The 23,384-nt window shown below is 37.4% G+C and overlaps 1 protein-coding gene across 1 annotated transcript in view; it reads left to right on the top strand.

Annotated features, from left to right (window-relative positions):
* Positions 1-14,918, top strand: part of LOC149074171 (non-homologous end-joining factor 1) — a 77,809-nt gene extending 62,891 nt beyond the window's left edge. Inside the window, exons 6-9 of the mRNA XM_089246668.1 lie at positions 1,913-2,003; positions 3,784-3,893; positions 4,009-4,095; positions 14,741-14,918. Of these exons, the coding sequence (XP_089102794.1) occupies positions 1,913-2,003; positions 3,784-3,893; positions 4,009-4,095; positions 14,741-14,797 (345 nt within the window). The 3' untranslated portion in view covers positions 14,798-14,918. The remainder of the gene's footprint in view (positions 1-1,912; positions 2,004-3,783; positions 3,894-4,008; positions 4,096-14,740) is intronic.
* Positions 14,919-23,384: the final 8,466 nt, after the last annotated feature.

The following is a 23,384-nucleotide window of genomic DNA, read 5'->3' as shown; positions in this document are numbered from 1 at the left end:
TTTTGTATACTGGAAAGATAATTACATGGTGCCAGACTCCTGGCATACAACTGGCTTCGAAACAAGCAGAAAATACTCGTTATAAGATAGCACTAATCCTCAAAAAGAACATCTTAAAGAATTTTGCATTTAGACTGTCGGGACCAGGAGCCAAGTTGGGTTCCATTTCTTTGATTATTTCAGAAAGTTTGCTCTGAGTGAACATGTTATGAAACTGTGCAGCAGAGATTCTTCAATACTATGGTTAATATAGGTTCAGTGTATTTATCACTCTCAAATACCAAAGAGAATGCCTCAGAAAGTAGACCAGCCTTTTCTTGGTCTATAATGGCAAAGGTTTTTTTTTTTAAATTGATTTTTCCAAAGTCTATTTTTCCTCTCAAAGAGGATATATGGAAACATGAGTTGAACTTTTTAGAAATGTCCCTGTATAGTGCAGTTTTGCTTTGATGAATGCAGATATTCTCCAGTGCCTGTCAGCCTGGTGCTGAACATATGTACCATACATATTGAAGGTGTAGTTATATTGTAGGCAAAACTCGTTTGATCAACAGGCTCGATAAGCTCTACAGGCTCTGAGTTTCTTACGTGCTAATGAGTGCTGATGTTTGCAAAAAGTCCCCATTTTATTCTTAATTGGTAAGAAGATAAGCATCTGTCCATCATCAGGTGATATATTTTGATAATGTTATCTCAGTCATTTGAACTTGATATTTCACATTCACACTGTGCAAGGATTGCATTGATTGCTCCAGTATCAGCAGCAGATAAGTCTAGACAGCCAGATAGAAAGAGGAGGAGAAAGAATATCAAGTGTATCAAGAATTGTATTGGAATGTGAAGTGGATTATCACTCTTGAGAATAAATCAAGAAGTTCGACACTTATAGAGAAATCATCGGCATTACAGAATAGCAAATTGAAAAAGTTGGAGTCATAGGTTGGCTCCAATATCAGTTGTTGGAATCCTATGGATGATATTCTTTGGAGAAACATTGTGATATATTTTCTTTCATGTTGTTTAGCCCTTAATATGGCAGCAATCCTTATATGTCCTACTTTCTTAATGGCTTTTTAGTGCTTCCTTATTCAATGCTGGGACATATTTTACCCATTTTTTACTTTTGGTGCCTTCTATATTTCCTTTAGTATGAGTAGAGGCAGATTCAATGGTGGGCACACCAGGCAGGCACCCGGGACCCCAACTTCTAAAGAGCCCCAAAAACACAAGCTTCACACTTTTTCTAATTTGGGGGGTCCAATATTTCTTTTGCGTCCAGAGCCCCAACCAACTTTAAACCACCACTGGGTATGAGTATAATATATAATTTTAATTTCAACTCAGACTTTCAGATTTATCATAATTTTTAAAGGGTTAAGAAACTAAACTTTTTAGTTCAATCTGTTGCATCTAGTGTTGGTGTAGTGTATCCCAGGTCGATGAGATACTTGTCTATACTGTACCAAAAGATTGTCAGAGGTGATGTGAGTTTGATATCTGATTAGTCCTTGTCGAATTTTTCCTGGTGCAGACAGAATGATACAACAGAAATGCCGACAAGATTGCTACTGCAAGACGTTCACACTCTGAAGTGTTAGTGCACCAACCTTTCGGTGGGACATATGATAAAAAGAAGCCAATCAACTGCCATTCAGAATCAGCAATAAACTGTATAGTGGTCCCAGTCTAATTTGTCCTCATGTGCAGAAGTGTGACAAAAATGATTGACTCAAGAAGTTTAGTAGTTAAATCAGAAAAAAGAAACAATATAGATTTCAATAAAGGTCCACCAGAGCCATCTAATTTCATAATTAAATCAAGTTTATAATACTGTATGATCTTCATTTTTAATTGTTAAGTATATGAATGTATTTGAATAACTTTAACTTTTGTTTATCTGTTTTTCCTCTAGCTTATGTTCCCTAATAGTGATGACAAAAAATCATTGAGGGTGTTCTGCTCTGATGATTTTTTTCGGATGCGATCTATGTTGCCAACTTATGGTAAATCTTTGTAATTGTTTTCAGTACCCAATTTTTGGATAAAAATACTGCTTGAATAAACTTTTTTCTCAGATAAGAACTAAAAATTTTAAAAATTGATATATTTTGGGATAGCTAGTTTTAGTCATAACTCAATAAATAATCATCTTAAAATGAGTTTAAGCATGGAACTTACATGCCTGACTCAGCCCTGAAACCATACAAAAAATTTGTTGAATTGATGCCACCAATCTATTCAGCTCTGGCGGGACAAGACAGGAAATAAATCCCTAAATTGAGTGTGGGCAGAGCCATGTTCGGGGGGCAGCACCCCTCTTAATTTATCTTGTTCCATCCAGGTTTTGTGATGCGTGCTTATATACCATCACTAGCCCAGACTAATGTAAGGCCAAGTTACCGAGGGTATCACAAGAAGGTAGACTAACTTATTAGACCTTTTGTGATGTAGCACCATCTGGCCCGTCCCCCCTGAGTTCAAGTTGGAAAGATTATTTTGATATTCTCAAGGGAATTATGTGTCGTGCTTGACTTTCATATTTAAAAAATAATAATTCAAAAAAATTAATATAGTTTTCCCAGCAATCTGGAATGTCAGGAAAAAAATCAGGGAAATGAAAAATAGTCAGGAAAATATGTGAGTACAGTAAAACCTCTCTTTTGCAGCCACCGGCGGGGCAAAAAAATGTGTCCGTAAAAGAGGGGTGACCGTTAACCAGGTGTTTGAAATGCATACTTTATTATACAGGGGGGAATTATTATTTGGCTGTAAAAGAGTGGTTTTACTGTGTTTGATAAAAGTCAGGGAAAAGTTTTGTGAAGGAAAAAAAACTCTAAAAACAAAAATACACGATTTGGAAGGTTAAGATTTTGGATTATATTTCTTTCTTCCAGAGTTTTGGTCAGGGAAATGATCAAGCAGACTTTAGTAGGAACCCTGTAATGGTTCTTTTTTATTTATTTATGAGGTCAGTTTTTAACCTTTTTACATACAAAAAATATTTTGTCTTGAGCAGATGGAAGAAATATATTCAAGCTCTTCCTCCTTTTTTTCCCCTATTATAGAAACTCTTCAATGATTTCCATAAAGCATTTGTGGGATGCTCATGGGAAACAAATTTTCATCCTTCTCATAAAGCTTACCAAAGCTGACAACAGAGCTATATGCTAAGCATGGAACTTGTGGTCTAAACAGCTCATTAATGCCTTCATTGAGAGTATGATCAGTCATTGCATAGCTTGCATATTTACTAGACCAAACTCCTGACTAAATGTTCAACACATAATTATTGTTCTTATTTATCCCCAATAATAGAAGTCTTGTGTTGCTTATAGCTTGTGTGAGCTTATAGTTCAATCATCCTTATTCACATGATAAAATCATCATGCTTTTTGTTTGTTGTGATTTTTATTATTCATACACCTTATTATACACGTAAGTGCTACTTGTCCAATTATTATTACTAAGTGCCCCTATTGTTCGCTACCATACATACTGTGATTAAGTTTTCATTTAGACATAAGTGAACTTAATTACATTTTAAAAATGTATTTGTTTGTTAATTGTTTCCATGTACAGTGGATCCTGCTCAGAACATTTTCCCTCTCAGTATGACTTATTTTAGTGGTCCCAACTTTTACTAATACTCATCACGATTTCCCATTTAAATTGTTTACCACTTACAACGTTTTTGTGACAGTTTTTTGAAAAACATTATAAGTGGGATCCACTATACCATTTATTAGTGACATTTCATAATCTTTTTCAATATCATAAATGCAGTTGGTTTGCGTGTTGATGAAGCAGTGAAAGAACCAAGCCAAAGTCTAAGAACCAAGACCAAGCCGGATGAAAAAAAAAAAGATCTAATTGGTGAACATGCAAATCCAGAGGTTAGAAAAAAATTCAATGTTATAGATGCGTAAAATTTGTACGATTCATTTACAGAAATATATTCAGAATGTTTTTAGGCCATGTTGATTTCATGTAATCTCATCACTACTTTAGGAAACTTCATTTGATGAATTGGGACAAATGGAAAAACTAAAAAGCAAAGCACCAAACATACAGCCGGAAAAAAAGAAACATAGAAAGGTGGAATGAAAATCTTTTTTGAAACAATGTTTCCAAATGATTTAAATGTATAATTTAATTTAATCAATCCAAAAGTATCAAGCATTTCTTTTTTGATATTTTTCTAACTTTAGCGGCAGAGTATATAGACAATTATGATTTTTTCCCCTTAATCTTAGTTTTATAGAATATTAGAGCTAGACAACCCTATTGCCTTAGGCAGGCCCTAGTGCATATAAAAAATTTTACCGGGCATGTATTTTTTCAACCGCAGGCCTGACGCAAATGTTCTTAAAGTATCCCTTTATTGTGAAACTTAAAATGAAGTGTTAAGAGACTATTCTTCTAAGTTACTGAAATAAGCGTAATAAAGCTGGTATCAGTCATTTTGAAGCCTACCACAATTTCTGTATGGGTGGGTAATAAAGCAGCAGATATGGTTTTTAAAAGACATAATAGAGTTTGTTGATAATGACTCATCAATAATTTTTAGAATTTTAAGCTAGGCTTTGTTAAGCAGTTCTTGTGAAATATGTAGTCAAAATATTTTTCTCTAGTTATGACCCCCCAATATTTTGTGGTCAGATGCACAGGGCTCAGCACGGGTCACTTTTTCCACTAGAAACTGGTCACTTTTATCTTTTATTATGTATTTTCAGGCCCAGGCCACTTTTTCCAGCAAAAAAAACTGTGACCGTGGTCTTTCACGCTTTTCTGCTGTCTGTGTTTCTCTTTTCTTTAAGGAGGAACTTTACCGGTTCAAAGGTTGCTAATTTTCTCCCTTCCTTCATTGAGCTACTATCTTTAGCTCCCTTCCCGGGAGCATACTGTGTGACATCAGCATAACTTGATTTGAAGGCGCTTGGAATGAAAGCTCCTTGGTTAAAGAGTAGTCATTTTATGGAAAAGCTGGTTGAAAACAAACTATATTATAGCATAATATGAAAGGTGTACCAAAACAAAGAATTTTTTCCCCTCCTCTACTACCATTCTTTCTTCCCCATTTGCTCGCTCGTTCGTTTATCTTATTTTAAAATTCATCCTTTATTTTATTTGATTTTCAAAAGTTTTAGTCCTAGGGGCTGAATTCCTTTCTTGGAGCATCACTCGCCCTTGGCCCCTACTTTACACTTTTTTTAGTAATTTAAGGGATCTAATATATATACAGTACAACATATATATATTGATTATCCGAACACATCGGGACCAAAGGGTGTTCGGAAAGTCGATTTCGAAACTAATTCAATAACACAAATGAATAGATTGAAATTCAGCGACAAAAACCTTAAAATAATTAAAATTAACCGACTTATTCTGAAAAGTAAATGAAAAAAAAAGCATCACAAAAGAAAAAAATGAATCCATCTTTAATTGTTTCAAAACTTGCTTTGGCATTTTGCCGTCCCATCCCATAATAGTTTCAACATTAAAAATTGAAGCGGATTAGGGTTAGGCCGCGATTCTAATCATGCGAGACATTTTGTGAAACACTATTCTGCCTCACTGTGCATTATTACATCTGCCGTTGGTTCATATTCATCACTTTCACAGTCCTAATCAACTTGATCGTTCACTTTCATAATTATTTCTCCGTCATCCAAAAAAATGATATCCCGGATCGTTACTATTAATTTTCAACCACTGCAACACATCCTTTCATGACAGGACTGGAATACAGGGAGTTCCTGAAGCATACCTAAGCATTCTTTCGAATCTGGAAAATTTCAATCGTCTTCAGTGGTTATGTTAAAACCATGAAAATATGGGAATAACTTTCTAAACCTTTGCGAGACTTTAGCCAGAGACTAGTCCATCTGCTGTTTTCAAACTGGCTGCAAAATTGTCTATTTTATCACAATTTTTTTTTCAAATCACTGAGGGTTGTCACACCTAGTCCGTTATTCAACTGCAAATTTCCACCATCACCCGCTTTCAATCTTTTTTTCACTATTTACACTTTTTTTTTTCTATGTTTAAAACAACACGTTTTCGTTTTTTCGCCATTCTGCACTTGAGAGAGACGAAAAGTATTGATGCTGGCAAAGCTAAAGAAAGATTGAAAAATATCTGTTTTAAGCAAGCTAGGAAAGATATTTCCCCCCCCACCCCGACAAAACCGTGATAAGAACTGTTTTGTTGTCAAGAAGACCCTTGCCTCTCTTTTATTAAGGCACACCCACAGGATTAAGATAAATTAGATGTTCTACTGTATATATATTTTTTTAATGCCCGTGGCTGTCAACTGACTATCCGCTACTGGCCGTAACTTAATTTGGGGCATCTTCACGATACTGATTGTTGACTTAATATCAACATCTTATGCTCCATCCTTGGTGTTGTGTAAAAAAGTCCCCCTTTTAGACCCCAGAAGTTATTGAAACGTTTTTGTTTTGCAGTAGTCGCTGCTATGGCCGCAATAGGAGAGGGTGGGGGTCTGGTTCCACAGGCGCTGAATGAGGAAGGGTGCCGTTTACTATTTTTCTGTTAAATGGATACTGGTCCCGGATGATAGTAAATTTTTGTTCATACTTTCGCCCAGGTTGCTACATATCATGATCAGATCTAAAGCCGGGAGAGGAGGCAGTGCCCTGGATGGCATTTTTGACGGAATGGTATATTTAAGAAAAGACAATAAATTCCTTTCTAAAATTATTGATTTTCACAGTCAAGGGGCAGTAAAATTACGTTTTCCGTCGTGAAAAAAAAACGTATTACGGCATTGGTAAATCGGGTGCCCTGGGTGGAGGCGTATTCACTGTTGTTATTCGTTCAAAATTACGGGAGGAGTCAGTGCTAACGTGGCTCAAATAGGTAATCCTGGCAGCAGCATCCGTAAACTATGTATCAACGCCATTTATAAACCCCATATGTCGTTGATTCAATTTTTGTGTTCATTTTATCCTAATTTTCCGCCATATTTCTATTCATTTTCACACATTGCCACATATTAGGTTGATTCATATTGTAAATTATATATTTTTGTAATTTTATATGCGCCCTTTGTCAGCCATTTTGAATTGACCACCGCGAAACGGTGATTCCTTAGTGCGAAAAAAGTCGCCATGGTGGCGCTTACAAGGTTCATGGGAAATTTATTGGAGAAGGCCACGGAGTCCCCTTTTCTGTTAAAAATTATGGGGGGGGGGTGCCAAAATTATATTGGTTCTAGGTGATGGAGTAAATTTTTTTTTGCAGGCGTGTATGTTGTGTGCAGAAAAAATATATTTACAAATTTCAAAAACCAAGCAGCAATTTCAAAACTGGTTTATTTTCTCCCTCACCCTAGGGCAGTATTATTTTTGTGCCCCCTCCTCCACCTGTAATTTTTAACAGGAAAAGAGTAGATTCACTACCCTTCCCAGTCCAGCCATAGGTGGAAATAGACTTGAAGGTCTTAGGGGTGTGGCACGATGATGATGTATGTCAATTCATATATTGATATACATCATACAGGGTGATCAGCGAATAAGCCCTTATTTCAAAATTAAATATCTCTACAACAAAGATCAATACAATTATGCGGTAAACGGTACGTTTATTAGCAAAACTGTAAGAATGTTGTACAAAAATTTCGAAAATTTCGTTTTTTTTTAAATTTTTTTAAAAATAAAAGAGAAACCACTGCATTCGCCTAAAGTTACTGCATGGGCTGCAGTATGCGCCAGAGGCATTATCTGCCCCTTCTTCGTGCGAGAAACGATTACTACTGAACGTTACGTTACAATTTTGGAACAATTTGTCAGCACACATGGCGCATAACTTTAGGCCATGCAGTAACTTTAGGCGAATGCAGTGGTTTCTCTTCACACAAATGAGGATTTTCGGAACCCCAAAATCTCCAGTTTTTTTTTTTTTTAATTTTAAAAAATTAAAAAAAAAATTACATTTTCGAAATTTCTGTACAACATTCTTACAGTTTTGCTAATAAACGTACCGTTTACCGCATAATTCTATTGATCTTTGTTGTAGAGATATTTAATTTTGAAATAAGGGCTTATTCGCTGATCACCCTGTATATATACATCAGTAGGCTCTGCCATTGATGGGGGGAGGGTGGATTGCCCCTCCCTCAACATATAATAATTAAAATTTATTTAATTTAATAATTTAAATTCTTTATTCAATTTAATAGTTTAAATAATTTAAAATAATATTGTTACAAATTTAGTTTTATAGTTTTTAATCATTGTATTAAATTTTTTAAAAGTTTTAGTAAATATTCTAAGAATGACCCAGCAAAATAAGCCATCTCAAAGTATGTTGAATCAAACTGAGGTAATGATCAAGAGCAAACTCAAAGAGACTTTGAGCATAAAAAGACACTTTTTATTTATTTATTCAATATTGTTTGGCGGAGGCCTATACAAGAGGATGCAGAAGTTATGTACGATGAAAATGACGATTGATGGAACAGGAAAATTCGGAAATCGTAGTACAATCGACAATATTTGGTGGTAGGTTGTTCTAGTTGATAATAGTTCTTGGGAAGAAGCTAAATTTGTGACAATCGAAGAGGCAAAGATGGGCTGAAGTTTTTTGGAATGATCAAGTCTAACAGAAAAATGTGAGGGTTTAATTAGAATGGTAGATGTGTCAATATATTTTAAAAACCCATGGAAGATTTTGTTAAATGAGAGATAAGTCAAAGAGAAGAAAGCGGTTGGATATTGAGTTGGTGCTTGAGTTCCGATATGAAGACAGGTGAAGACCAACAGTTAAAAAAATGAAGCGAGTGGACTTGGATAGCATGGGCAGAGATACGGGGGGGGGGGGCAAGGTGGAGTCCACTGATCTAATGTATAAATGTATATACGAATTGACATCATTATCATCATGCCCCCCCCCCCAGACTTCCAAGTCTATCTCCGCCTATGTTGGTTTGGGTATGGGGATCCCAGGCTTCACAGGCATAGGAGAGAGCAGGGAGAATATATGTCGGGTAGCACAAGTGACGGACATGACGGGTGGAGTTTTTCAGGTTACGGCGAAGGAAAAGGAGTTTTTGAAGACATTTATTAAAAATATAATCAATGTGAAGATTTTCCAACAGAGATCAGAAGAGATTGTAATCCTCAGGTATTTAAAATGGGAAACCTCAGAGATCACACAAAGAACTGTTTATCGAGTAAGGGAAATTGTGGTGAATTCTTTTACGGGTAACTTTCATAAAAACAGTTTTTGAGAAGTTGAGGGGCAATTCTCAGGTTGAGCACCATTCCGAAATAATGTTGAGGTTGTGTTGGAGAGATTCTTGGTTGGAAAGATTGGACCCAGTTTTGTAGATGACACAATCATCAGCGAAGAGTCTGATACTGCAGTTTATGGAGTCGGGTAGATCATTTATATAAATTAGAAATAGTAATGGTGAGATGACCGAACCCTGGGGTGTGCCAGACTTGACATGAAGGAATGGGGAGTTCTGGCCCTTGTATGAGACAAACTGGCTATGGCAAACAAGGAAGGCCTCCACCCATTTCAGCAGTTGAACATTTAGACCAAGGTTTGAAAGTTTCAGTAAAAGTTTATTATGGGGCACCCTGTCAAATGCTTTAGAAAAATCTAGGAAAATGATATCTGATTGAAGGTTTTGTCAATGGTGTCTGATAAGTCATGCATGAAAAGTGTCAATTGGGTAGATACAGATAACAATGATCTAAATCCATGTTGGTTAGAAAAGAAAAAGTTAATCGAGTCGAGGTAGGTACGGATATTCTTTTCAATTAAACTGTGTTCAAAAAGCTTGCAGCAAGAGGAGGTGATTGCGATAGGTCTAAAATTGAGAGGGTGGGACAGTGAACATGTTTTATGGATAGGAATTGTCTTATTAATTTTACATTCAGATGGTAGATTAGATGTGTTCAGTGAGACATTGAAAATAATGAGGAGATAATTACAAATTTCATCAGCTTATGCTTAATTAGAAATTCGCAACAGAAAAACACTGCTGCTAACTATGAAATGGGTAAATTTTGGTAAAAGAAGCAAGATCAAACGTTCAAAAATGTTTGAAACTGAAGAGAACAAAAGCACAACTTAGGCTTGCACAGGGGTAAAAACAAGAAAAATTATTACTTTTCTAATGAGTGTTTTTCAAGTCTCCTCTGGCCACTTTTTTTTTTAATTAGTGATTACCAAACCTCCAATCTTAACACTAGGTTTACCATGAAGTGACATATACCTATTTCTACCAAACTGGTACCAAAAGGGGTCAAACTGACCCCTTTCTGTATCTAATTAGAAAAAATATAAATTGACCTATCTATTATGAAGTTAAGTACAAAAAACTAACCTCAATAAAATTACATCATTTATAATAATTATTTTTTATCATGAAGCATTTTTTACAATCTTGATGAAAATTAACAAAAAGTTTTCTCAGAGGGGTCAAAATGACCTCTTGGTAAACCTAGTGTTAATCTGAAAACACTCACTTTGTTATTGTAATTTTTAACTATTTTTAAAATCCGAAATGCCATATGTTAGTATTTATGTTTACATTTGTTGATTATTATAGGGAATGTAAAACTACAAATAGGCCTATATCAAGAAGTGTCTCTAAATTTTTTTATGATATATATAAAAATTTTAAAAAATTTAAATGTTTCTATAGAAAGTTTTATTCATATTTTGTGCCTTGGGGGACACACCCCTTTTTCTTCTGAGCTGTGATAGCACAGTTTTCTGAAGTAAAAGTAATACTGTGTACGCTATATACTGCATATATGTATATAAAAACTGTGCATTTTATTTACTGCCTAAATTTTAAAGTACTACAAAAACAAACTTTTTCTTGGTACAAAAATCAAAGTTTCATTTTTCACCCCTGCAGTCGTGTACTTTTTGACTAGGAATGAAAGGTTTCAGCGATTTATAAAACATAATCTTGACAAAATTTTTTCTTGCCAAAAATTGATCGCCATTAAGTATTAAGCTGTTCCCAATTTTGTGTTCAAAATTAGGCATTTGTGTAGTGAAGCATTTTACTCATTCTCTTCAAAATCGCACCAAAATGAAGTATTCTTTAGAATTTTTAATTTCTAAATTAAGAACTTTTTCGATCTCATTTTACTTCAGTGTTATCTAAGTTTCATATACAGGGTGTTCTGTTAATGGACAGACAAACTCAGAGGGTTATTAGTAGACATCAAGAAGGACTAAAATTGCAATGGATCATGATGTCTCAAACCACGTTGAGAGGGTGAAAATCGTGGAAAACGCATGCAGGTTTTGACGTCATGCTGGAACGACAAAAAATACAATAACTACAAAAAGATTTATTTGATTAATTATTACAAAAGTTGTTGGAAGTGGTGGCCGCTGACGTCATTGCACGGTCTACAACAACATTAAAATGAATCCCTGACTCGTGAAGATACCAAGTATGCTTTTGATGTCTGCTGCAGCGACGACAATCTGCGCTATGAGATCCTCCGGTGTGTCCACAAGCCTCGCATAAACGAGTGATTTAAGGTGACCCCATAAGAACTCGTGAACGCATTCAGTGATCAACTGACATCCACCTTTCGTCTTCTCTGGACTCTGATCCTACATGCGTTTTTCACGATTTTCACCCTCTCAACGTGCTTTGGGACACCATGTTCCATGCAATTTTTGTTCCTCTTGATGTCTACTAACAACACTATTAGTTTGTCGGTCCATTAACAGAACCCCCTGTATGTAGCTCCTTCCACTTGCAGTTTCTTTGAGATCAAAAGAGAGAGCATTTTTCTATGTATACAGGGTGATTATAAAAAAACTATCCCGACATATGGGCCCCTAACTATCATACCATTCACAGAAACTGAATGAAATTTTGGCATAAGGTATTTTGATGTATGCGCTCAAGAATGATATGGAAAACAACAGTGTCACTCTAACAGTTACGGTTACAGTGAGAAAATTTCGAAAATATGAAATGGCAACACCAAGATTTTTGTATTGGAATGTGATCTCCATTGTGAAAAACCCTAAATAGTGTTCGAACGGCAACTGTAGCATGAAAATCACCGGCGGTAGATAGGCTAAAAGTGAGAACAACCAATAAGGACAGAGAAGCAGCATAAAATAAAGCATTTTATTGTGTTTCACAAATTTTCCACATGACCTTGTGGAGGACTAATCAGGCTGGGATCTCAGCCGAAGAAACGGTGTGACGAATGAAACGAACATTAATGCTCTGTTGCACGGCAAAGTCCTTTTTACTTTTTCCTTGCCTAGCTCCAGGGATTTTCGTGCTACAGGTGCCATTCCAACGCTATTTAGTGTTTTTCAGTATGGAGATTGCATTCCAATACAAAAAACTTGGTGTTGCCATTTGATATTTTCGAAATTTTCTCACTGTAACCGTAACTGTTAGAGTGACACTGTTGTTTTCCATATCATTCTTGAGCGCATACCTCAAAATACTTTATGCCAAAATTTCATTCAGTTTCTGTGAATGGTATGATAGTTAGGGGCCCATATGTGGGGATAGTTTTTTTATAATCACCCCGTATTTGTATATAGGTTGGGTCAATAAAAAAATAATGAGATTGTTGTCGTACATGCAGCTCTTATAAAAATATTCTTGATGTTCAACAGGAGATGTGGCCAATAAGTGTTGAATATATCTGTTTTGCTGATATTACCAATCTTCATTACTTTTTGAGTGGTTAACATAGATACAATAAACTTTGCTTGACAAAATCAATTTATTTCTACCACTTTGTCTTGAACATTTACTTCAAATCTCTGCATTTTCAAAAGATGGTTTAGCAGTGATAGTCTGGATTGAAACACTTTAAATCGTGAAATATTTTTTGCAGATTAGGTTTGAACGGTTCATTAATAGATTCTAATGTCATTGTTGAATGTACAGCCAATTTGGGATACAGAATCGGAGATATCAAACAGTGAATATAAGAAATATTTGCTGCTCTTGCTTCTCTCTTAATTGTGCTGTAATGGCTCAAAGAGTTAAAAAAAACACATCTGTCGGAACATATTATACAAACCTAGGTATGTAAATAAAATTTGTTCTGGTTAAAAAAACGTTTGAGTATATTTTGTATACTGTCATTCATAGCATATCATGAATGCAAAATCCACTAGAACAAATGTGGGACAAATTCTCTCATCAAACTTTGTTATTTCATTATTTTTTTTTTCTTCTTCTTTGAATATGAAAACTTTTTCCTGTTTTAAGAAATTTTTCCTGCCTAAATTGATTTTAAGGTGGGTTGTGGAAAGCAACATGGGGGAAAGGCATTGCAACTGTTACTTATAAATGACGTAATGTAATTACTCTCACACATAGTTGTTGATAAATTTGAAAAGTTATTCAAAACTTTTCCGATTAGCAGAATGGGTTTGATTTAATTATTTCACACTATTATGTAAAAAAACTAATTTTGAAGAGTTCCATTGAAATGCAAAGTTTAGTAAAAACGAAATTCGATTTTAATTCATTCATTTGGCGATAGTCAAAATTCATTGTTCATTTGGTCTTTCTAAAAATATTTTGGTCACTATTTGGTCACTATTTTCACTAGTTTTGAGGCCATGATCCATGCTGAGCCCTGGATGCAGCTGCATTCTCCTCACCTGCCCAAGTCTGATCCTATACTTATAAATAGGCTATAAGTCCATAACATGTAAGCATTAACTTGGTCATTTATTTTTGCACCAATGGTGTGGGAAATTATAATTGGTGTTTAATTCTAAATTTTTATATTGACGACAGTATTAATTCACTGAGAATCAGCATCGATAGCCCAGATGGTGATAAATCCAACTCTGGGCTAGCAATAGAATTGTGCCAGTCTTCTGCTAAATAATATTTCTCAAAGTAGGCAATATCATCCCTTTGGGGAGGGAGGTGAAAGCTAAAGATATAACATGAGATTTTATTGGAGGGCTTAACAACAGGGATGATGGAAAAAACAAAACGTTTTTTATGAGGATAAGCTGTGAAACAAATAAGTTTGAGAAACTTAGTGCTAAAGGTTTCAATCATATCAACAGTGACAGTAGTGTCAAGTCAGATTCAGATTATTTATATTAAATATTTATAGACTAATTTATGCCCCACTTCAGAACGGCGAAGCCGCTGTGGTGGTCGAGTGGTTATAGTGACGGACTCGCGATGCGAGGATCCGGGTTCGAACCCCACAGTGGTGGTCGGCTGAAGTTGGTTTTCTGTGGTTCCCAACTTCAAGGCGCAAATGCGAACCGATCTCCCCGTTAAAAAGTCTCGCCACAAAGAGCAACAGTCCTACAACGATAAATCATTCAATCATAACACTTCACTCATAGTTAGAAAAACTGGTGGCAGATGGCAGCACTACACATAACAAGCATTACAGAGAAACAAATAACTTCACGTCAGGTTTCACTACACGTACACGCACATTCACGCATGTACCGATTCGTTGGGGGTTCCGCGGCGGTGGGGGGGGGGTGCATGTGTGGTGTAGCAGTAGTAGGTAGGGCCTCCAAAAAATGGCTCGGGATCCATGATGTTCTTAAGTCAGCCACCTCGTTGGGCAATTTGCCTGTTGTGGCGTTGTATTTGTATTTGTATTATAAAGAACAAAAAGACATTTTTAATTTTTAAAAATTGATTTCAAAATTCTCCTCTGTCTTACATAAAAAAATTTCTTTCTGTTTCTGTGTATATATATTTTAGGATGAAGAAGGTGATAATAAGCAATGCATAGTGAAGAAGAAAAAGTTTAAAATTTAATTTATGTTATGCATTACATGTATTATGTATATATGATGTATCTATTTTTTAATAAGGTTCCTAAAAAACTCTCATTTGTGTTTCATTGTACTAATAAAGTATTAATTTTTATTATTCAAAATTTTAACTGCTTACATTCATATTATACTCTCATTCAGCATACCTTAAATCATCAACCAGAATAATATCTTCATTGGTGTTTTTACAAATAGAAATATACATAGCATCAGGTGTGATCAAATGAATAAGTGTCATACTTACAAGTACAGTTAATGCTCAGTTTTACAAGTGCCATGTTTTTAAGAACAAATTTTCTGGTAAAAATACATTTGACAATCAATATACTATTCCTTTAAACATCTTTCAAATTTACGAACTAACTTTCACATCCGTACGGGTTGGTAAAAACGACTATCAACTGTATTAAATAAACAAGATGAGATCATCAAATTGCCTGCTACTGCAGGAAGTTCCCCACGAAAAAGTTAGCTCCCCAACCTCTCTGTGAGGCAGATGAATGTATGAAAAGTCTAACGCTGTTGTTCGGAATCAGCAATAAACTATATGCACCAGTCTTATCAGTTCTCTCCCATGTACTGGAAAATGCCCTGATTGATAAATTCAATAAATCAGTGACACTATTGAAATCTCGAAGGAAAATAAATTAAAGAAGTGGTTTATAGAAAGATAGATGGCTTTTTCTCAGCCCAAGATATATCAAGGAAACATTTTATTTTCTGGATATTATGCTGAGGTGGACTCATAAAGAAAAGTCACCTTGTCTCCGCTGGGACACGAACCCAGGCCCTCTTGCATACCGAGCAAGCATGCTACCATCTACACCACTGAAGACACAACCCTGCCTTCCATATTTCATTCACTGTGGTGTGAGGCACTGAAGTAGAGACATGTGAGTAACCTCTGTTAAATTCAGGAATTGGCCTCCAGGTGGGACGGTTTTTAGAGAGAGAGATGGCTTTTTCTCAGCCCAAGATATATCAAGGAAACATTTTCTGAATATTATGCTGAAGTGAACTCGGAAAGAAAAGTCATCTTGTCCTGGCGGAGACACAGAAGCAAATAAACAAGTGAATTATAATATTGATTTAAAAAAAGGAACTAAAAATAAATAAGCAATTTTCAAAGGTTCAAAAGCCCTTTGGCCAGAACCTCGGCTCTTCAAGAACTTCAGAAGATTATGGTGATTTTATAGTTGAGTTTTTATTGTATATAATGATCCACTCGTTGACAAGTGTTGATTATGTGAAAAAAATGACTTTTTCGGCAACACTCGTCCTCCAGGTATTCTTCCCTCTGAGATGTGAAGCGGGTTGTGTCCAGTCTTCAAAGGTCAAAGGAGCCCCAGTCCCTAGGCAGGGCCGGAACTAGAGGACGACAGCAAAATTTAGGGAGTGGCAATTTTAGGTGGGAACAAAGAACACCATTATAAAATTATCAAATTTTAAAGTAGTTGTAGGGGTGGTAAAATAATGTCTGCCTCGCGCTGCAAGGATCCTAATTACACTTCCCCCCCCCCCCACGGCTTCAAGTTTTCTTCCTGTCTGGTTGGGTGTTTTGAAGATGAGAAATGAAACTTATACAAATACAACGCCACAACAGGCAAAATGCCCAACGAGGTGGCTGATAAAAAGATGCCCATAAAAATATAGATGTCATATATTTCAAAAATACAGCAACCCAATTAAAAATGTAATTAACACAAATTATAAACAATATATACACATGATAAAATATTATGCAATGCCCATAAAGAATACTTATGGTTGTCTTATTCTAAGTATGAATAGCTTCTCGATTTACCCCAACATGTTTGTCGTATTTATTTTTAAACATGTCAATTGTGTTACAATTTACTACCTCCGGGGGTAAGCTATTCCATTTATTAACAACCCTATTAGAGAAAAATTCCCTGCTACACCATAGCCTTGCATTGTCCCTCACCAATCGATACTGGTGTCCCCTTGTAAAAGCAATCGATTGGCGGTGTACTAAAAGTTCATGGTCCATCCTATCCATCCCATTGAAAATTTTTAACACTTCGATCATATCTCCTCGACACCTGCGTTCATCCAATGTAAACATATTCAAGAAATGAAGTCTCTCTTCATAACTCAAGCCCTGTGTGCCAATAAGGACACGCGTAGCTCTTCTCTGCACCCCTTCAACCAAGTCTATGTCTCTCTGTAGGTATGGTCTCCAAAACCTTACAGCATACTCCAGTCCAGGACGAACTAAGCCTCGAAACAGCAGAAGAATGACTTAAGCAGAACGCTGAATTTTGACCACCGCTGAACGATGTTCAGAAAACCTAAGCCGTTCGTCAATGAGAATTCCCAAATCGGTGACCCTAGTTGCATCCAGGATAGTGACACCATTCAACACGTAAGAGAACTGTGGGTTGTTCAAACCAAAATGAGCGACCATGCACTTATCAACGCTAAATGTCATGCTCCATTCATTTGCCCATGCTGCAATCCTGTTTAAGTTGGTCTGGAGCAACTCCATATTGCTTTCATTCCCGATTACCCCCATTAGCTTCACATCATCTGCGAATTTGCTAGTAATCCCATCGATACCCTGATCGAGTTTATCGATAAAAAGTGAAAAAAGCATGAGGCCAAGGACACTTCCTTGAGGAACTCCACTTGTGATGCCTGTCCAACCAGAGAATTCTCTGTTCACCATAACTCGTTGCGACCTATCTCTTAACCATGATTCTATCCAACTGAGCAAGTTGCCCCCAATTCCAATCTAGTGTAAACGCTTCAAGAGTTTGCCATGTTGGACCCGATCGAATGCCTTCTGGAAATCAAGGTAAACAACGTCAACATTTTTGCTCTTACCCAAAGCCATAGTCACGTAATCATAGAAGCAAATGAGTTTAGTTAAACATGACTTCCCCTTCCTGAACCCATGCTGATTATCCGACAATACATTATTCTCGTCTATCCACTTCACAAACTGCCTTTTGATGATAATTTCCAAAATTTTCGAGAGGGAGTTTGTCAAACTCACTGGACGATAATTTGACACCGCTTCTCTACTACCCTTTTTAAATATCAGAACAACATTAGCAAGTTTCCAATCCCTCAGCAACACTACTCCTGTGTATCTGTGTGACTGGCCCCAACAATTCATTAGCACATTCCCTGAGGACCCTGGGATAGATGTGGTCCTGGTGCTTTGCTTGCACATACTTTTCTTGGAAGATTTAGGACCTCCACGTCTTCTACTTGAATATCGTTGAGGGTTTTATTACCCCATGCAACACCCGTATATCGAATATCATTATCTCCATTAAAAACAGACACGAAAAAGTCATTGAAAGCACTACTCATGCCTACATTGCTATCTACCCTAGAGCCTCTTATCGAGAGAAGGCCAACTGTCCCCTTACATCCATTATTGACGTATCGAAAAAATGATTGTGGGTCAGAGCCAATGTTATCTGCCAACCTAGATTCAACTTCCTTTTTACTATCCCTTATCGCTTTCTTCAACAGTCTTCTTTTATCAGTAAACAATGATAGGTCACCTCGTCCACTTTTATACTCTCTGAATGCTCTTTTCTTTTCAAGATAAAGGTTCCGCATGCTATCCGTGAACCATAGAGGGTGCGATGTACAAACACGTTTTTTTCAAACAAAGGGTATGACGTCGTGCAAAACAGAGGACAGCTTCATACTAAATTCTTCCCATTGACTTACCACCCCTACTGATTCCAACCAGTCTTTGAAAACTTCCGCTAACCTTCCTGTCAAAACATCAAAGTTAGTTCTCCGAAAACAAGGAACCAGTCTTTTGTTATCAACCTTACACGAGGAAAACTTACAGTGAAATCTGACGATACGATGATCACTGGAAGAAAACTCTTCCCCCCACCGAAACATGTTCAACTAGATCCTCAGAACTAGTAAGCACTAAATCCAAAATAGCAGTACCCCTAGTGGCTTCTGATACATGCTGATACAAAACTTTTTCGAGCACCAACTTAAGAAAGTCTCTTTCATACTGATTTCCAGATGAAAGATTCTCCCAATCAATACCTGGGTAATTGAAATCCCCTAGTATGAGAACCCTCTTTCGCTTACACATGTAGGAAATTTCATCATGCAATTTAGCGATGTAGTTTTGATCCCTATTCGGTGGATTGTAACAAACCCCAAGAATACGTTTATGACGTCTTTTGTTCTCAAGTTCAACCCATACAGTTTCAATATCACTTCGCTGCACGTTACACTCTCTAGCATTTAAACAGGATTTCACGTATATCAACACTCCACCCCCTTTCCTATCGGATCTATTTCTCGAAAAAGTATCGTATCCTGAGATGTGTAAGAAAGATTCATCCCCATCGTTTGCCCAAGATTCTGTAATGGCTATAAGATCCAGGCTCTCCACAACTATCATAGTTTCTAAAAAATCTTTCTTATTACCCAAGCTCCTGGCATTTATTAACACACATTTTAGTTTTCCCGGTGATTTAGTGTCAATCGAGAAGCCATCCAAGTCAGAGGTGGGTAATTCCCCATCACTGTTGTGATTATCATTAACTAACCCGCATTCCCGACTACGTGGTCTGGGAGTAAAAAATCTGACCTAAGACTATCGTAAACCTCCCAGACCCCCTCTTATTTAGATGGATCCCATCCGAACGAAGCCACCTATCGGTAAATGCGGGAAGCTCCAAGAACGTGACCCCAAGTGAGGAGCAAATGTCCTTCAGGCCTATATTGAAATGGTGGATCCTATTCCTATACCCCCTACTACCCCTTGGCAGCACTGGAACCACTGCCACATCTGAACCCCCCTCCCTAGCGGAAACTTAAACAAATTCAATTAAAAGCTGTCACTCAGTCATTGTAAAGAAGGCATACTAGACATTGTCGGTGTGCGGGGCGTGTGGCCTACAAGTTGGTTACAAGAGACTCATTCATTCATATGAAAAATATCACTCACAAATTAAAAAGAATTTCTTCAATTGTGAAAAAGTAAAAATTACCCAAGGAAGCAGGTTCGCCACCCCTTCATAAACAGTGAAATGTATGCACAATATGGGTGTATAAGTGACGCAAAATGTATCTGTCTATTTAGAATTCAACAAATCTTAAAATAGTCAGTCCTCGGTATAACGTCACTCGGAGACCAAATAAAAATGACCATATGCGGGGATAACTTGGTAACAAGTAGTCCCAATTCACTAATTAAAGTGGCTGGCAGGCACTAAAAAAAAGGGACGATATAAGCATTCCCCCATCCTAAAGCAGAGTCTCATTCTGGGTTCTTTGATGGGCTCACGGGCCACTCTATAGTGAATTTTTTGTGTGAAAAAAAAGAGGAATCGTCCCGTTCCCCAGGGTGGTGAGGGGCATGTTTATAGTGTAATGCAGTGTTTCTTAACATTTGTTTGCCCGTGGCCCCCTTTGAACCATATTTTTTTATTCGTGACTCCCCTGTCTTATCCAGAGTTTTCGACCCTCATCTAGAAGCAAGATTCTTTATACGTATTGAATTGATTTTTTCAGTGAATTTATACTTAACGAAAACTTCGCAAATAAGATTGGTCTCCAGACCAGTGGACTAGAATTTATTGAGTTCCCCGCTAGTCGGAGTTCTATTCAGGGCCGTTTATTTTCAATATTTATTGTACTATACAAAATATAAGGTGGGGTCACTTATGGACATGAGACCCCCTGGCACTACCCCTCACAAGAGTGGGACTGACAGAGCTGCAGCCCGGAGCCTGATATGGTTTTCATCATTTTCGTTTTTCACACTATAAATTTAATATAGAGGAGGGGTCTGTGAAAAATCTAGCTGAGGGCCTGCGAAAAACCCCATCCTAGGGAACCTGCTGCAAAATGTAGGCGGTGAGGCCCGAGTGGGTCCATGCCCAAAGACGGCCCTGGTTTTATGGGTGGCTTTGTTGGATTCTGTAAGTGTATAGTCACTAAAAATATAAAAGCTTTATTTCTTCCCACCTTAATTTTTCTTCTCAGCTCTACAGCCCTCCAAACCACCTGTCATGGCCCCTTTCTCCATTTTCTTTTTCTTCCGTGGCCCTTTTTAAGTATCCCAGACTGACCACTAGGGGGCCATATGGCCCCCGGTTGAGAACCACTGGTGTAATGTGTGCTTGATGACGTTAATAGTGTTGACGTTACAACGAGGTCTGTATTGTACTTTGTCAAGACTCTCGCTGTCATCCTTATATAGGATTTTAAATTGAAAATTAATTTTAAAAAATTATGTATTGATAGGTTTTCTTTCCATGTTTAGTGTGACATTTTTCTTCCATGAACACAGGGTCGTAGCGTGCCTTCTTGGGCCCCAGGGCAATGCCTCGGTTGCCCCAGCCTAGTCACAGGCCTGTACGAACATATAATAGTTATTCCAGACAACCAGCTTTACCAGGTAGATAGAACAAGGCAAAGCGCTTGGTTAAAGGCTATCGTAGGGAGTGATAAAAAAAAAGCCATTGGGTCGCAACAGGCAGGATTAAGCATTTGAGGAAAACAAAGCACATGCTTAGGGCATCGGAAAAGGGCTATCACAGAAAAAAATCAAATTTTTTTTTCTTTGCTGAGGATTGTTTGCTGTCTCTGTAGATCGACTGGTGACAGGAGAAGAAAATGCCATCAATGAATCCTCTTGAACGCTCTGTACTACGGCTGTGGCAGATACCTATTATGAGCTTCAAAAAAAAAGGAGAAAAATGTTCAACAGAATCGCTGAACCTCCTTCACTTGTTAAATGGTGGATGGTGGGAATTGGTGGACGGGTCTATATATCGCTTCCTGTACAATCTCCTTCCTCATTGTGTGTACAGTACACCCCTCTAGAGAAGTCATTTAGCGGGGTCCTTTCAGCGGTGCTTTGACTATTGAAGTAGCATGATGTATCTACAACTGCCCTGGAGCGAGGCGGAGTATACACAAAAACACACACATATAACACAAACATGCACACGAATGGGCAGCCAGATGTATTGGAAATTGAGTGGGGGGGGGGGCGTGAGAACTTTCTTGAAATTTTCAGCCATAGATACTGCCATCCAAATCCGAAGCGGGGGGGACCCCCAAAATAAGAGAAAATGTCTGAAAAGGGAGAAAAGATGACCAAATCTATTGTTCTACCAATTTTTCCCCCTCCAAACAAAATTTCTGGCTACGGGCCTGCCGCCATCTATGCCTAAGTCCGATTGTTGTATCCTTACTCATCCTTCATCAAGGCTCAACTTGTAGCAGATCATCAGTATTTCTTGGTAAGTACTAGCTCATTAACAGTTTCTCTAATTTTGGAGGCATTTTGCAAGTACATCAAAGGCTTATACAGATATTCTTGAATCCAAAAGCTTTTACAACAAACATTGTTTGGAACAAGAATTGTTAAGGAAATTAAAGTACAGTAGGACCTTGATTATCCCAGGGTGGATTATCCGGAGTTCAAAAATTACAAGACTACAGAAGGTGTGAAAGAGAGCCGAGCATGAAATTATTGCTCAGACAACTCAAGGAGTTGGGCTAATATTATTCGGTGATGCTGATTAGAAGAATGGGAACAGAGTATTATTATTATTGAAGTTATTATTATGATCAGTTAGATCAGTGTTCCCAAAGTGGGCAATATCGCCCCTTTGGGGGCGATGGAAAGGTCCAGGGGGTGATGAGAGAAAAAAAATTTCAGAAGTTGGGGATGGAACAAAAAGTTTTGGAAACTGGAGTGTTACCCACCTCCTGCTCATGTTGAAAGGCACACTGCAGTGAAATAAGAAATTCTTTTTGTCATCCTGTTATTTTCCAATCTAGCAATAACATGCAGAGAATGTTTGGTGCCAATAGCGATTTTCTAGTCACCATGATAGCCTGGAGCCTGGGATTTGTCAAGCTTTGGCGTATAGGGACAGAGTTCATATCCTCCTAGAAAGTCCTTGGGAAAAAGTTCATTTTCAAGTCTTTAAAAGTCCTTAAAAAATCGTTGCAGTCCTTGAAAAACATTATAATAATTTTCAAGTGCTTTCATTTTTTTTTTACGTGAATTTCTTCCATATTTGTCTTACCCCCCCCCCCCCAGCTAAACTACGTTCTGCTGAGATGAAAACGAGCGGGACAACTATGAGTTACGGCAGTGTTTCTCAAAGTGTGCGTCGTGGCTCCTAGGGGCATAGTCATTTTGTCAGAGGCAAGGTCGTAACTAGGATTTTTGTTGCCCCACCATTTTAAAATTCGATAATGTTTAAATGGTGTTCTTTGTTTCCACCTGAAATTTGCCGTTTTGGCAGGTGCCCTTTCTGCCCCCCCCCCCAGTTCCGGCCCTGGTCAGGGGCGTCACAATGAGCTGGAGATATTGATTTGTATGCTTATTTATTCTTTGAAGTGGTTCTTTTATAAGTAAAAATATCTACCCCAAACTATTCTGGGGAGTCGCAGATGAACCATGAATTGGGCAAGACTGGGCCGCAGGTAACAAAATGCTAAGAACCACTGAGTTACGGAACAATGTTCAAAACAGAATATATGTGTGTGATCACTCATACCTGAGGTATTTCTCAACCTTGAAAGGTGTT

The sequence above is a fragment of the Pholcus phalangioides genome, unplaced genomic scaffold (assembly GCF_987345545.1).
Source record: "Pholcus phalangioides strain wild (caught in Gottingen) unplaced genomic scaffold, Ppha-v1.0 ptg000017l_1, whole genome shotgun sequence".
Taxonomy (NCBI): domain Eukaryota; kingdom Metazoa; phylum Arthropoda; class Arachnida; order Araneae; family Pholcidae; genus Pholcus; species Pholcus phalangioides.
Note: the sequence above shows the minus strand (reverse complement) of the source record. Positions and strands in the feature narration are given on the sequence as shown.